The sequence below is a fragment of the Canis lupus genome, chromosome 24, assembly GCF_003254725.2.
Source record: "Canis lupus dingo isolate Sandy chromosome 24, ASM325472v2, whole genome shotgun sequence".
Lineage (NCBI taxonomy): Eukaryota > Metazoa > Chordata > Mammalia > Carnivora > Canidae > Canis > Canis lupus.
Window position 1 is genome coordinate 13,643,151 of NC_064266.1, and position 15,721 is coordinate 13,658,871.

The 15,721-nt window shown below is 39.0% G+C and overlaps 1 protein-coding gene across 2 annotated transcripts in view; it reads right to left on the reverse strand.

The window, feature by feature from the left end:
* The window catches only part of PLCB1 (phospholipase C beta 1), a 670,476-nt gene that overhangs the window by 162,441 nt on the left and 492,314 nt on the right, over nt 1–15,721 (reverse strand). For both annotated transcript variants that reach the window (XM_025469336.3, XM_025469337.3), the window contains exons 11-12: nt 10,542–10,699; nt 907–989 (exon numbers count right to left, since the gene is read on the reverse strand). In XM_025469336.3, the coding sequence (XP_025325121.1) occupies nt 907–989; nt 10,542–10,699 (241 nt within the window). The remainder of the gene's footprint in view (nt 1–906; nt 990–10,541; nt 10,700–15,721) is intronic.

Below are 15,721 nucleotides of genomic sequence, written 5' to 3' on the forward strand. Positions count from 1 at the left end.
CCCGGGAAAGACTTTCAATACAACAAAGGGTAAAGAAAGAAACCACGAGTCACATTAGGACAGGAGATGTTGGCTTTTAGTTGAGACATCTGGCTTAGGTCATTGAAGTGGAAGAGAGGGCATCACAAATACTCTTTTTTTGTGCAAAGGTGGTCAATACTACACCTTCAGACATTTATTCCATGGAGTAGAATTTTAGTTTCTTGAATTTGGATTCATTATAGAGAAGATCTTTCATTTTGAAGCACTTTAAAATGAGTAACCATAGGGTAAACTCATGCCCATATTTTAGATATAAATGTGTCTTACTCTGGCATTTTCTGATAAAATGAATATAAAAGATTAAGTCAAAAGTGTCTTTTCTTTGTGTGGCTTAGCAATAAGTGCAGGCTATTCTGAAATAGAACCACATTTGCAAATACTAACAAGGGAAACCGATGGGAAGAGGAAGGAGGGAGCATTAGGTGGTCTTAGTTCTGTGTTAAGTGCAGAATACAATTTACAGCTTTCCCTCCACCAGTTCCAGCGTGTGCGGAACTGGCCATTTTCATGTGGACTATAAATTTGCATGTAATAGAAGGAGCTAATGAAGGAGGATTATAAGAGTGTCCCACTCAGTGTCCCACTGAGGCATGCGTTATTCCACAGTGTTGCAAAAAGAGGAGTCCTTAATTTAAAATCCTACAGTGGCCTGAAAATAGATTCCACAAGTCCAGTGGATTATTGTAATGTTAGTGAGATTTGAGCTAATGAATCCCAACATATGCAGATGAAAACATGACACTTAAGACATAGCACAACTGAGGAACACCATTAATAAATCAAATAATCTTAAATCCAATGCACAACTGTTAAACATGCACTATTTGGGAAAAAGATCTCCCATTGGATGTGTGGAATACTTACGAATCTACGTGGTTCTCAAATGAAAGCAGAATTGGAAAAGGTGATGTCTTAAATGCACACTCAGCAATTGCTTCTATCACTTCCTAAAAAATGAAAACACAGGTATATTCAATATGCCAGAATTCTAATGTGTATATATGTTTTCCATTTGGGGTTGTACCCATTAACATGGTTGTCTCTTTCGTTCATAGAATTGTATGGAAAGGCCTGAAGTGGCTAGCAGGGTTTTGTGCAAGCTGCCGCACTATAAATTTTGATTTTTTTTTTTTAAGATTTATTTATCTTAGAGAGAGAGAGAGAGAGAGAGCATGAGCAGGGTCCAGGGCAGAAGGAAAGGGGAAGAGAGAGAGAGAGAGAGAGAGAGAGAAATAGGCTTCTCGTTGCGCAAGGAGCCTTGATGTGGGGCTCAATCCCAGGACCCTGAGATCATGACCTGAGCCAAAATCAGTTGGTCACTTAATCAACTGAGCCACCCAGATGCCCTTAAATTTTCTGAATCTTGACTTAACAAAGTAGAAAGAAAGAAGACTGGTTTGGTGGAGGCAGAGGCACGATGATAAAAGACAGTGGTTCTTCAATTTGCTAATTATATATATGTATTTTTTTTAATGAAAGAAGAAATCTAATCACATTATAAAAAATTTGGACTAGAGAAGGCAAACATTTTTATCCATAAATGCACCCTTTGAACCAAACCACTGTTGGCCTTTGGTTACGTTTACTTCTAGTTTGTTTTTCATTTGTTTATATAACTTGGTTTTCCTTTTTGTAAATACTTGTATTTTTTTTTAACATTGTTATTGAGATATAACCTTACTGAGATACAATGCAACCATTTAAAGTGTACAACTGAATGGTTTTTAGTATAGTCACAGAGTTGTGCAACCATCACCCCAATCTAAATCACGGCATTTTTATCACCCCCAAAAGAAACCAGGTACCCATTAGCAGTCACTTCCTGTTTCCCCGGCCCCCTCCCATGCACCCTGCTCAAGGCAACCACTAATCTACTTTCTGTCTCCACAGATTGGCCTATCCAAACATTTCAGATAAATGGGATCATATGATAAGTTGTCTTTAATGGTCTGGCACCTTTTCTGTAGCGTGCTTTCGAGGTTCATCCATGTTGTAACATGTGTTAGTACTTCATTCTTTGATCTGTGTTTTTAAAGAAAAATTTTATACAGCTTTATTAGCTGTACAGAATTCTAAGGAGCAGTAGTATTATAATTGATTTAAACATACCCAACTGTTGGACAGACATATTTAAGGAGCTATCGTTCAAATAGTTCCACAAAGAACATCTCCCTTTTTTTCTAGTATTTTGAATCACTTTCCAGGAATGAATTCTCAGAAGGGAAATTATTGAAGTAAAGAATATGAATACTTTTATAATCTGCATTTCTCCAGATTATTTTTCATCTTTGATCTCCTAGAGTAATGTATGAAGGACCAGATTGCAATGCATATCCAACCAGGTTTGGGCACCAGGTTTTCAATATGTTTTTCTTATTAGATTGGTATACTCATTCGTTTTTTCAGTTCCATTTATTCTTTCCATAGTCTCCTTTCAAGTAGAAATTTCCACTCTCGTTCCTTATGCCTGAGACTTTTCCACTATCTTCTCTACCTTCCTTAAACAATGCATAGCTTTCTTTATATCCATGTGAGAAAGCTATTTCCCTGGCCCCAGAGTATAAATAAGGCTTTCTAATTCTGTACTACATTTGCATATATCCTCTGAGAAGGATTTGCCTGCATGGAGCAAAAGAATCACTCTCAGTGTTTCTTAGAAGTGAATTCACAGATTGCCTTTCATACATTATCAGTTTAACTTTTATGATAGTTGATGCCATCAAAAATAAGTGCACTATAAATAGCAAGCAACACCAAGACTTTAAATTCTTGATTTATTTGAGGACAAGCTGCAGATTCAAGCAGGCTTGCGTTTGAATTGTAACTTCTTAGCTTTACAAACTGTGTGACCTTGGGAGAAATCACTTAATGCCTCTGTGCATTGGCTTGCTGATAAGTAAAGTGAGGGAGATAAGCCTCATTCCACAAGCCTGTTGTAAGGACCTAGGGAGAAAAAGTAAAGGACTCATCTCATGATGAGCCAATATTCTTAAATCAACTCAGGTTCCTTACCATGCTGGTGTCCCCCTCCTCACTCATGTAAAACCTTCCCTTTTAGACTCTTACTGATAACAAACAGTTATCAGAGCTACCATGGTTAGAGATATCACTAAATGGGCATTTATTATGGTCTGGACATGTATTTTAACTCATGCTGTAAACATTCTCTAAGGAAAACATTATTCACTATTATACAGATTATAAAATGGAGGCTCTGAGATAACCAATTTGCCCAAGGTCACAAAGAGGAGAATCCAAGAAACCCCAGGGAAGTTTACCTGACTCTAGAGTTTATGCTCTTAACCACTGCAGTAACTCTCATGCAGTTAATGGCCTTAACCACTAAAGAGCAAAGCCCTCAAAATAACTGCAAATAGGTGATCATAAAGAAAATAGGTGTTAATTGTGAATCAGAAAGAGCTAGATTTTTTTTTTATTTCATAAATTTGTCTCTATTGTATCAGTTAAATGCAAAACATAGTAGAGCCATTCTTGACTTCTCTTTCTCTCCTATCTTTTGATAGTCAGCAATCTAGTCCAAAATTTATCCAAAATACAACCACATCTCAGCATGTCTACCTCTATCATCCTGACCCAAAAACCTCTGCAATGACTGCTTTTGTAGATTTCAACATTGTTCCCATATTCCTTCCTGTGAGATCTGTTGACAACAGACATGGTCATGTCCTTCGTTTTAGCCAGTAAAATGTGTGTAAAATTGACATACTGAACACAGAGACTTTAAGAGCCACCATGTGATCCTGCCATTTCTCTTCCTCCTCTGCCATGAGCCCAGTGGTATCACAGATTGGGCTGTTCTTTCCATATAGATTATAGACAGTATCAATCAACAACAGCCAACATCTAACCTGAATGAGAAATAAGCCTTTGTGCCTCCAAACCACTGAGATTCCGTGGGGGCAAGGACGAGAAGGAGTGGTCTGTTATGCAGCAAAACCTAGCAGAAGCTTTTACCTACCACAGTCAGAGTGATTGCTCTTAAACTTGAATCAGATGATTTCACTCCTTTGGAGTAGACCTTTTCCTGGCCTTCCATTTCACAGAATGAAATCCAAATTCTTTATTAGATCTGGTACCTGCTCTCTCTCTAAATTTGTCACCTTTTCCTTTCCCATTGCTCACCCAGTATAGTCTATTGATCTTTTCTTACTTTTCCTCAAATTCACCAAGCATGATTTCATTTCTGTTCCTGTTTTTCATTTCTTTGTTCATCTTTTTACTTCTGTTAGCAATACTCTTAACTGAATGCAAGACTCACTTCCTTAATTTTGGGGGTGGTGATCTCTGCTCACATGTCATTTACTCAAGTCTTTTTCTCACCACCCTGCTGCAAATAGCACACCTTAGCTCACTTTTCCTTCAATATTTACTTATGTTGCCTTAAAGGCATGTGCTGTATTATGTGTTGATTTTGGTGTCTCTCTCCCCACTAGACTATACGCTTCTTGGGGATAAGCACTCCGTTTTCTCCAGGACTGTGCCCCTAGAATCTAGGAGGTGGTAAGGTATATTCTAGACACTCACTAAATATTTTCAAATAAATGAATGAACTCTCAACATTCTTAACAGAAGAGAAACATCATTTATCTAGTTGTATTCCAATTTAGTCCTCTATTGACTATTTCAGAGGTCAGCACACATTCCATAAAGGGCCAGAGAGTAAGTATTTTAGGCTTTGCTGGCCGCATGGTTTTTATGGCAATTATTCAACTTTGCCTTTGTAAATCCAAAGAAGCCACAGATAATATGTAAACATGTGGATGTGCCTACATTCCAACTAAACTTAGTTTGTAAAACAGGTGGCAGGCTGAATGTGGCCTGTCAGTTAACCCCTGGGCTAGTTTGATTAGTGGCTTAAGCAAAGCTTAAAACTCTGACTTTAACCACAGGCAAATGTTATTTTGTAGTAGAGAAGTTTGACTATTGATTCCACACTCAGTAGTCCAATGAACCTGAACAATTTCATGGCCAAAATTTCCACTTAAGGTTGAGTGTTGCATTAGAGAAAAAAATCTTTCAAACATAAAAGTAAATAAAAGTGTAATTAGCCTTTGATGACTTTTCAGAGGATGATTAGGGTCTTTGACTCTAAGAATTGCTGCAACTGCCTTTATTAAAAAAGGCTGGCTGTAGACTTGCCCCAAGGAGAGTTAGGCCTGAAAGTAAGCAAGAAATCTACCCCTTTTTCCCTTCTGGGGAAGGGCTCTGGCTAAAGGGCTCTCTCTCTTTATCTTTGGCAAAAGAAATGGGATTGTTTTCCTGAGCGGGCTCTCAGACTTGTAGGGTGTTTGTACTTTCCCCCAGCTTCCTAACTCCCTGTGTCTGGTTCTATGTTCCCACAGTTGAGGTGATGTTGCAGCCTGAATAGCAGCAGCTCGGCTCTGGGATCCCTGGGCCTTTCTGTCTGTGTCTCGTACTTCTGCTCTTTTCCTGCCTCTGGCATTCTGGTCGTCTGTACTTGACAAAAGACACCCTTCTCAGCTGGGCCTCTAACCAAGGCTGGACTGTGTTTAGTTTGGGCTTTGGGTTTTTTCCTAGCAGTGGATACCAGGGCTGGTGTGCGGAGGGCATCTACATTACAGCCTCTAGCAGGGCAACCTTACAATGGACTTAATTCAACCCCCTTCCCTTCTCATCCTGACATCATAAAAATTCTTTGCATATGTAATACCATAACCATTATGTTTACAAAAATAAAGTGAAAGTGTGACTTTAATATTTTCAATTATAATATCAATACCTAACATTTGCAGAGCACTCACTGTGTGCCAAATCTTGTTCTAAGCAACGTCTGTATATTAAGTAGGGTCACTGAATGCTTACAACAACCCTAAAAAGTAAGAATCATTATCATTTCCATTTGCTCATAAGATAGTGGCTAGGTTGGCTAAGGGAGCTTCTTCAAGCTCTTGCAGCCTGTCCTTGGGAGAGCTGGTATTGAAACCCTGGCATCAGCTCCACAAATGCATTCTTAACATCTACAGTCTCTTTTCCTCCCAGCCTCTCCCCCTCCCACTGTCCATCTGTCCTCACCTCCACCATAACTTTAGCCACTGGCATAGGAAACGTTTTTGAACCTTAAAAGCCAAAGAGCACCTACTAGATTTCATCTAATAACTGTAGTTGGAAGCGCATGAAAAATTCAGAAATTCTTCTATAGAAATTCCATTTTTTAATGGCATTAGAATACTTTGCATGTTGTGCATGATCACCGAGGATGAGAAAACCTGTTACGGGCTTTAAGTTTTGTTCTTACATCTGAGCTATCATTAGTGGACATTAGTGGGCATTGGATTGGAAGTACCTTACTACTCAATTGCTCCTTATTAAGCCAAAACTGTTTCTCAGGGACTTCTAACACTGGACTCAATAATCTATAAACCATATGGCTCAATTACTAACCTCCAGTGGGAAAAACTGCCCTTGAAATCCTTTATCCCTGACAGACAACAGCAGGATGTATTTGGATATCCATTTTATGTGAACATTTATGTAGCTGTTAAATTGCACCCTAAATTATTATTTTTCTCAGAGCTTTATTTTCAGAAATGCTCAATTTAACCATATCCTCAAATTTAATATATTTTCATCATCTGTTTTATCACATTACCCACTTTGCCATCTTATACAATTGCTGGAAACTAAGGAACTGCCCGAGGGGAGAAAAAGGAGCAGTTTGGGCATGGTGTGGGGTGGGGGTGGTGGTATCCAGCATGGGGAGGAAGAAGACTGAGTGGGAACAGGGAGAATGAAGACCAAGTGGCGAATTACTATGTCATGACCATCAGAAAGGCTAAGGCAATGAGGCAAAGAAACAACAGCAGATGTATGAGATAAATAATAAATAAATCCAGAATGCAAAATAAAAAGTCCTCCATAAAGATGCTGAATTACAGCATGTCCCCTTGCCCAGAACATAACCTTTTATTTTCACCCATATAATAAATAGGCAGTGAGTGCCAATAGGAACTCTCGCTTTTGGGGATATGTCGCACAGAAGATTTTCAGATTACATAGATTGAAAGCAGATAAACAGTGGGACATAAAAATGATGAACTTTCGTAATCAGTTTATTTTGCTACTGCAGTATGTGCTGTGCCTACAGAATACAACCTAATTGCACCATGAAGGTCAGGTCCAAATATATGAGATAGCCAAAACTGGTAAATGTTTGGAGAATCTTTTTACTACCCACCAATATGTCATACGTGTAATCCGACACAAGAAAATGGGGAAAGACAAAATTCATTTATCTCATGGACAGAGGCAAGGAAGACTAAAATTAAAAGCTAGGCTGAAATTTGTCTCTTTGCTTTGGGACAAGAAGTTATTAAAAACACACACACATTTGTTGAGCACCTACTATATGACAGATTCTTTACGAAGCACTTGGGATAAATCTGGGAAGGAAACAAAGATCTCTATCTTTGTGGTCCTTCCGTGCTAGAGTAGAAGGAGACAGATAAGAAACAAGAAACATGATAAGTAAATTAAGCAGAGTGGCAGGAAGTGATAAAGGGCCACTTGATAAATAGAAAAAATAAAGTGGTGCTGGGGAGTATATCAGGAGTATGGAGGTGGACGTGATGGCTCATTACACTACTAAATAAAGTGGTCCCAGTAGGCCTCATTGAGAAAGTGGCATTTGGGAAAGACTTCAAGGAGGTAAGAGGTGAGCCATACAGATACCGGGGCGGGGGGGCGGGGGGAGAATATTCCAGGCACAGACTTGCAACCTGTGCAAAGGTCACGAAGTGGGACCTGGCTGGCATGGTCAAGGAATAATAGAGCCCAGTGGAGTTATGGCCAAATGAGTGAGAGGGAAAGAGGTAATGGGGGTGGATCACACAGGATTTTGTCCCCCATTTTTCTTCTTACACTTTCTTCCAAAATCACATACACAGCAGTTTCTGGAAAAGCAGACTCTGCTGATAACCACGCAGAACAAACTGGGGCTGTGGTGAGGAAAGGGAGGGGCCTAAGTGCAAAATGTAAAGAGACACTCATCCTTGGGTGCCAACTTTGCATGTACATGACACTGAGAGCAAATGCCTCCTTAAATTTTGCATGTGAGGTCCCTCATCCCAGTCCTAGTCTTGATGCAGAGAATTCCTGCTCCCTATATTTGTCCACAAAACAGGTTGGCATTTCTACTAACCACAGCCATCCTATCCTACCACCACCATCACCCACCCACATCTTTGCAAGAATAATAAGCCATTCTGCAAATGCACATTAGCAGAAAGCATGGTTGGACAAACCAACTGCTGGGGAGAGGAGTCTCTTGCTCCATTTGGCCACTCCCACCCCCAACTGGTAGACAGAGAGAGGAGGCAGTATCCTGGGCTAGATTGAGTCTTCTAGTTTCTACATGTGTCAGCGAAAGTGCGGATGTGGTGGAGAAGTTATGTTTCTCGAGCTCAGGAAGAGATGTCCAATCAGTCTGTGACTCTGGGATCAGAGATGAGACTAAAGAACTGCTTGTATAGACAAGTACATGAGAAGAGTCACTCTAAGCCAACTTGGTGGCTGAGATCAAGAAGCCAATGCTCCATGCAAAATAAATACACCTAGAATGTGCTTGATGTTTATTTCTCCACTGCCCTCCTTTGAGTTCCAAGAACTCAAAGAACCCGAGGATTATACATTTTTAAAAATCTCTAATTGTTTCCCATATGGACTCTGAGGAGATATGAGCAGGAGTGGAAGGGCTCTCCCGGTACTGGGTCAATTCACAAGGCCTTCAGTCCCTTAGTGCAGTAATGGCTCCATCAGGGTGTGTTGTCTGCCTTCTCAGGATTATCTCCATCTATCAACAGCCAGATGAGCCCAAATTGCACTTACTCCACCCAGAGTCAGCTGTGCTACTTTTTCTTAAAAAGCCCAATGAGGCTGGGGTTGATATCTCAGAGAGCTGACAAAGGACAATGGCAAGAGCTGGGAGAATGAAGGGCCACGGAAATGAAACAAGAACCCATTGATTTTTCCATTAAAGAAAACCAAAAGAACTTGAGTGCTCCCTTTTAGGAGCAGTTATAAATTAAAAGATTTGATCAGAATTAAGGTCACCCTCATATTAAACTTTGTTGTAAAATTTAGTGAAGGGTGCTTTGTACCTCTAATTATTGTACTGTAGCCTAAGTTGAAGAAATCATGAAAAATCAAATTCCCTAGATGCAACATAGCGAATATACTTTAAGGTGCTAATGATATCAATTTTGAATGCATTTTTATTACTGTCAAATATGATATCTTTGATAAGGAAATCCATTTATCCTCATTGAAATCTGGCTGTCCCTTGACAATCTTGCTTCTCTTTTGCTGCTCTCTCAAGTGATAGCTGTTTATTTTCTCACATCCCAGGTGCCCCGGGGCCAAAAACTGGAGAACGGGATTTTTTTTTGCTCTCAATGCTACTTTGGAGTTCCTAGTTCTCATAAGGCTGTCCAACCAGCTTTTACTACTTCTTCTCTTGTGCCATTTACTGAGCTCCTCCTCATTCAGGAAAGACTAGCAAATGCCTCACTGTCTTCTTCATCTAAAACTTTGTCACCAATCCTGGTGACATTAACATATAATTCATCCAACATTCTGGTCTCTCAGCACTCTTACTGCCCCATTTTCAATGGCCTTGTCCCCCACTCTATTTTAGCTATCTGCATACTTGGGCTGTTTTCTTGGTTACTTAGGGCAAGAGTTAGTGACCCAGAGCCAGTTCTATCCTGAGACCCAGGTAACACAGTTAATGGGGCTTATACCTTGGGATTTGTGCTCTAAAGGTTATCCTCTGGCCCCTGTTTTCTGGTTCACTTCAGAGGTGCCTAAGTCAGTAAAAAACACATTTCCCCTACAGCCCATATATCCTCTTCCTAGATTGTTCTCTGGGTCCCTAGAATCCTAGATTCCCCCCACTCAAATGACTCCAAGCTCCTGGAGATGGCTGTCTGAGGGCAGGTAAACATAACTTGGATATTTGGGCTTCTGTCTCCAGATGCATGAATGTTAGCCCCTTGATGATGTAGAATGGAGCCTTGTGTGAAAACACAAGGGAGATGACCAAACATACTCTCATTCCTAGCTAATAAGAATGGTTGAAGCTCCTTATCAACTACAGTGTTACTCTTGCTTCCTAGATAGGATTTATTGAGATACCCAGTCACAGAATTATTTCTGCTTATTGACAGTACCCAATTTATAGCAAAACGTTACTTTCTTGAACCCTTACCCAAATCACCTAATAAAAATCCAAATCCTATAAGTCCTCTCTAAGGCACTTTTACTAAGATACCACAGTTCCCCATGCCAGGATGCTCATTACTCACAAATACAGTACTAAATTTTATCCTCTGAAATTGCACAGATGATTAATAGCCTGTGGACTTACTTGTAACCAGTGGGACTTTCTACCTCAGGAGGCTTTACCCAAATGGGTTCAGGTCTCCCTAGTTACTTCTGTTAGCAATACTCATTCACTCTACCTTGAAGGATATTTCGGTTGTCATGGTGAACCCATGGGTGATGACTGGTTCCTCTTCAGCAGTTCGACCCTTCCAGCAGTCCAACTCTACACAGCGACAACCAGACAGGAGCACTTGGCGATACATCTCAACAGAGGAGTTTCCAGCCAACTGGCCAGCTGTAAAACACCAAAATGATCCCTAGAATCTTACAAAGACATTGATGGCTTCTTATCTTGGCAAATCTTCTCAACAATGGGAAGACAAATAGTTCAAAAGCTTGTATAGTTGTTCTCAAACTTCTGCCTCAACATACCAGAAGTTAGTGGCATAATCCCACATTAACTGTGGCTCCCTAGCAATAGTTTCAGGGAAGAGAGAATAGAAGGACATAAAGACGAGAGCATTGTAACAATAACAATAACTCATGTATCCTAACTGCTTACCAGTGCCAATTGTAGTTCTTCTGACTTTATATGTACTACTACATTTAAACTTCATGAAAAGCCTCTCTTGTGTAACTACCCTTATATTTTTTAACATATATTTTCAGATAATGAAAATGGCAGAGAGCAGTTCATTTGCCAAAGTTTTCAAAACTGGAAGATCCAGGATTATAACTCAAAGCTTAGTCTTTTAGCATGAGTCTTTAAGGCTATTCTTTTGTAAATCAACCCTTCCAGAGTCATGTTCTTACAAGGCACAAATATTTAGAAAAGTTAAAGATTCTCTTTTCAAAAGTGGATTAATTTGTAGGAATAAATTTAAATTTAACCAAAAAAGTGCAAAATGTATACTCTAATAATTACAAAACATTGTTAAAAAAAATGAAAGGAAACCTAAATAAATGGAAAGGCAACCCATGTTCATGGTTCATGCCTCAACAAAAGACTTAACACTGTTAAGATAGCAATACTACCCAAATTTATTTACAAATTCAATTTCTATTGAACTCTAGTTGGCTTATTTATTTATTTATTTGTTTATTTATTTAATTTTTTTATTGGAGTTCAATTTGCCAACATATAGCATAACACCCAGTACTCATCCCATCAAGTGCCGCCCTCAGTGCCCATCACCCATTCACCCCCACCCCTCACCCACCTCCCTTTCCACCACCCCTTGTTCGTTTCCCAGAGTTAGGAGTCTCTCATGTTCTGTCTCCCTTTCTGATATTTCCCACTCATTTTTTTCTCCTTTCCCCTTTATTCCCTTTCACTATTTTTTATATTCCCTGAATGAATGAGACCATATAATATTTGTCCTTCTCCGATTGACTTATTTCACTCAACATAATACCCTCCAGTTCCATCCACGTCGAAGCAAATGGTGGGTATTTGTTGTTTCTAATGGCTGAGGAATATTCCATATTATACATAGACCACAACTTCTTTATCCATTTATCTTTCAATGGACACCGAGGCTCCTTCCACAGTTTGGCTATTGTGGACATTGCTGCTATAAACATTGGGGTGCAGGTGTCCCGCGTTTCACTGCATCTGTATCTTTGGGGTAAATCCCCAGCAGTGCAATTGCTGGGTCGTAGGGCAGATCTATTTTTAACTCTTTGAGGAACCTCCACACAGTTTTCCAGAGTGGCTGCACCAGTTCACATTCCCACCAACAGTGCAAGAGGGTTCCCCTTTCTCCACCTCCTCTCCAACATTTGTTGTTTCCTGCTTTGTTAATTTTCCCATTCTCACTGGTGTGAGGTGGTATCTCATTGTGGTTTTGATTTGTATTTCCCTGATGGCAAGCGATGCGGAGCATTTTCTCATGTGCTTGTTGGCCAAGTCTATGTCTTCCTCTGTGAGATTTCTGTTCATGTCTTTTGCCCATTTCATGATTGGATTTTTAAAAATAAATTAACAAGCTGATCCTAAAATTCCTATGGAAATGTAAAGGATCCCAAATGGCCAAAACAACCTTGAAAAATAAGGAGGATGGAGGTTGGAGGATGTACATTTCCCAATTTCAAAACTTAACTACGAAACTACAAGACAGTGTGTTCCTGGCATACAGCAGACCTATAGATCAACGGAATAGAACTGAGAGTGCAGCAATAAAACCTCACATTTATTGTCAGTTGACTTACAACAAAGGTACCAAGACAATTCATTACAGAGAGCACCATATTTTCAGCAAATGGTGCTAGGACAACTGGATACCCACATGCAAAATAATGAAGTTGGATCCCCATCTCACATCATAAACAAACAAAAAAAGATTAACTCAAAATGGATAAAGTTCCTAAATATAAGAGATAAAACTATAAGACTCTTAGAAGAAAACATGGGGGTAAATCTTTGTGACCTGGATTAGGCAATGGTTTTGTAGGTATGATACCAAAAGGAAGCAATGGAGAAAAAAAAAAATAGATACACTTTCTAAAAATTTAAAACCTTTGTGAACAGAACTTAAATACTCTAGTCAAGTGATAAGAATTCTGATAATCAAGGTACTTGTGAAGTCTGAGGGCAGAAATGGAAGCCAAACTATTCCTATTTCATTTAAGTAGTTATTGGAAGGTACTCATTTCTTGCTAAGTTATTTTTAAATGATTAATAATAAAAACTTTTGAGACAGGCCCACCATCAACATACAAATGGAAGTTTTTGGTTTACCTAATTAAAGATTTTCTCTGATTTCCATTCTATAAGTCTCCATCATTTTTTAAATAATTAAAAAGTGACATTCTGATGACAACTGTCAAAATGACTTTGAAATAGACAAGCTCTGTCCAGTGGAGACATACAGGACAAAGAAAATAGGATTAAGCCTAGTAGCTTAATTTTATTTTTATATGCATGTCACAACACTAAAACATCAGCATAACAAAAGGATGACATTCTTGAGTTCTACAGAGCCCCAGTAAATGCATGAAAGGCTGATTAAGTAGATTTTCATAATCACTTTTCTCTGCTGAAAAAATAGGGCATTTTAAACACACAAATGTGTTTGCGAAAGAAGAAACGCTGACAAAGTAATCTAGAAAGTTCCTGATGCTAGATAATCAATTTGCCATTTATAATTGCCTTAACGTTTGTTGTAATAAAGGTCTTTGCTGCATTTAAAAAAGGGGGTTGGACAGTGAAAGTGAATGAGAAAAGGTAGTCACTTATATGATTTTTAAGCCTAAGGGAGGCTGCTTTAGCTAAAGTAAGTGATGGATTCAAATAATTATTGGTTAACTCATTAAAAATGCTAGCTACTGCGAAAAATCATACATTATTAAAGAGTAGAGCAGATTTTCTTTTGTACTATCTAGAAAACTGTTTAAGTGTATTACTGATTATCCAATACTATTACAATTTTGGAGTCTATTTCATTAATTGGTCATTGAGTGTTTTTAACTTCAGTGGGGAAGCTGCCATTGAGTTATAAGCCAGATAAAGTTTAATGGTGGATTGAAATAAATACCTAACCCACACTAGAGTTTTCAGTCATAAAAGATTCAAAAAAATTTCTAGGAAAATTTCTTTGAATTTGCATGCAATTTTTTTTTGCAATTTTTTTTAATCATTCAAAGAACAAATAGGAGGAATTTGATGTACTTTTCAAATGTTGATCAGTTAATGTTTTTAAACATTGATCCTGTGTAAACACACAGGATAAGGTATGGAGTTGCTTTTGTGAGATGCAAAAGAGCCTGAAGAAAAAAAGCATTAAAGAATGGAAGAGGAGTGTGTGTGTATGTGTGTGTGTGTGTGTGTGTGTGTGTGTCTATGTTGTCTTTATTGTCCAACACCTAAGCCAAGAGAATCCTTCCAAGATCAACTTGTTCAATCTTAAAATGAATACTCTTTATAAGAAATGGAAGTCTCCCAAAGAAAGCATATTTTAAGAAAACTCACATTTAAGAAAACTCATAATTGTCCTGTTCCTTGGCATGCACGTTAGGTTCCCTGTGTATTTTCCTTTATTTATGGAGATTTTTTTCTCCAAATAAGTGTATTAATATTTTCCATTATTTCCTCCTTTTCTGCCCAAATCCTCAAAGCTCATTTATTTTTCTTCCGTAACATTCCTAACTCCTCATTATTATATCCCATCCATCTATTATATTTCCATTTGATTACATCCAATAAATATAGCTTCTGGGGCCAGGGGATTGCCTGGAATTGGGATTAATGATATGTCATGAGTCCCTCAACCCTTGTTATTTCTGAAACTAGTATCTGACATCACCTCGGCCTGGCTGTGAATACCCTCTGGAGTACATTCCAAGTCCATGATTGAATTTAGGAACCAAAGCTCCATCTCAGATTAATTCATAATACTGCCCAAAGTCATAGCTCTGCAACTTCTCACTTGACTGCATTCATTTTGGTCAGTTGGCTACATTCACTTGTGCTTTGTCTAAGATTACCGAAGGCATCCATGGATGGAAGAGACCAAAAAATTGAAAATAACAACCTCTCTATTAACACAGGCCTCTGAGAAATTGTCTATATTTATAGTTAACATTATGTATTGTCTTATTTTCAACCTCCATGCAAAAAGTTTCCAGAACATGATGAATTTGTTAATTCAGTGGTCTTCTTCAATAAACAGTATTTCTTTCAAAAAATGGAGATGGGAACTATTTCTCCTTTTGCTTTCAATGCTGTGTCAGCCAGGGACGCCTGGGTGGCTCAGTGGTTGAGCATCTGTCTTTGGCTCAGGACATGATCCTGGGGTCTTGGGATCGAGTCCCACATTAGGCTCCTCTCAGGGAGCCTGCATCTTCTGCTAGTGTCTCTGCCTCTCTGTGTGTTCCTCATGAATAAATAAAATCTTAAAACAAAGCAAAACAAAACAAAACGCTGTGTCAGCCATTCAGGTCGCCTCATCCCACAGTTACAGTTGAGGAAACTGTCCACAGGATAAAGGATGTGTTTATTCATCTTGACCATTTCTAGGGACATGAGTTTGGTCTGATGTCTCTCCCATAGTATCTGCCAGCTGCCCCAGGGAGACCATGAAGCTGTCTTCAACATGGATCCAATTGCCATAGGGTGGCTTAGGTGAGAAAATGGGGAAGCAACTTTTAGCATATGCTGTACTGATTATAGAAGCCTCACCATTAGGGTCTGGCACACTTCCAAACACGTTCTCTGTGGGATGCAAAAGTACTGGTTCCTGGGAATGCAAAATGACATGAGTCATGTTCTTTACCCTTGCCCATCTAAGTGGGAAGGCAAGTACAAACAAATAATAGA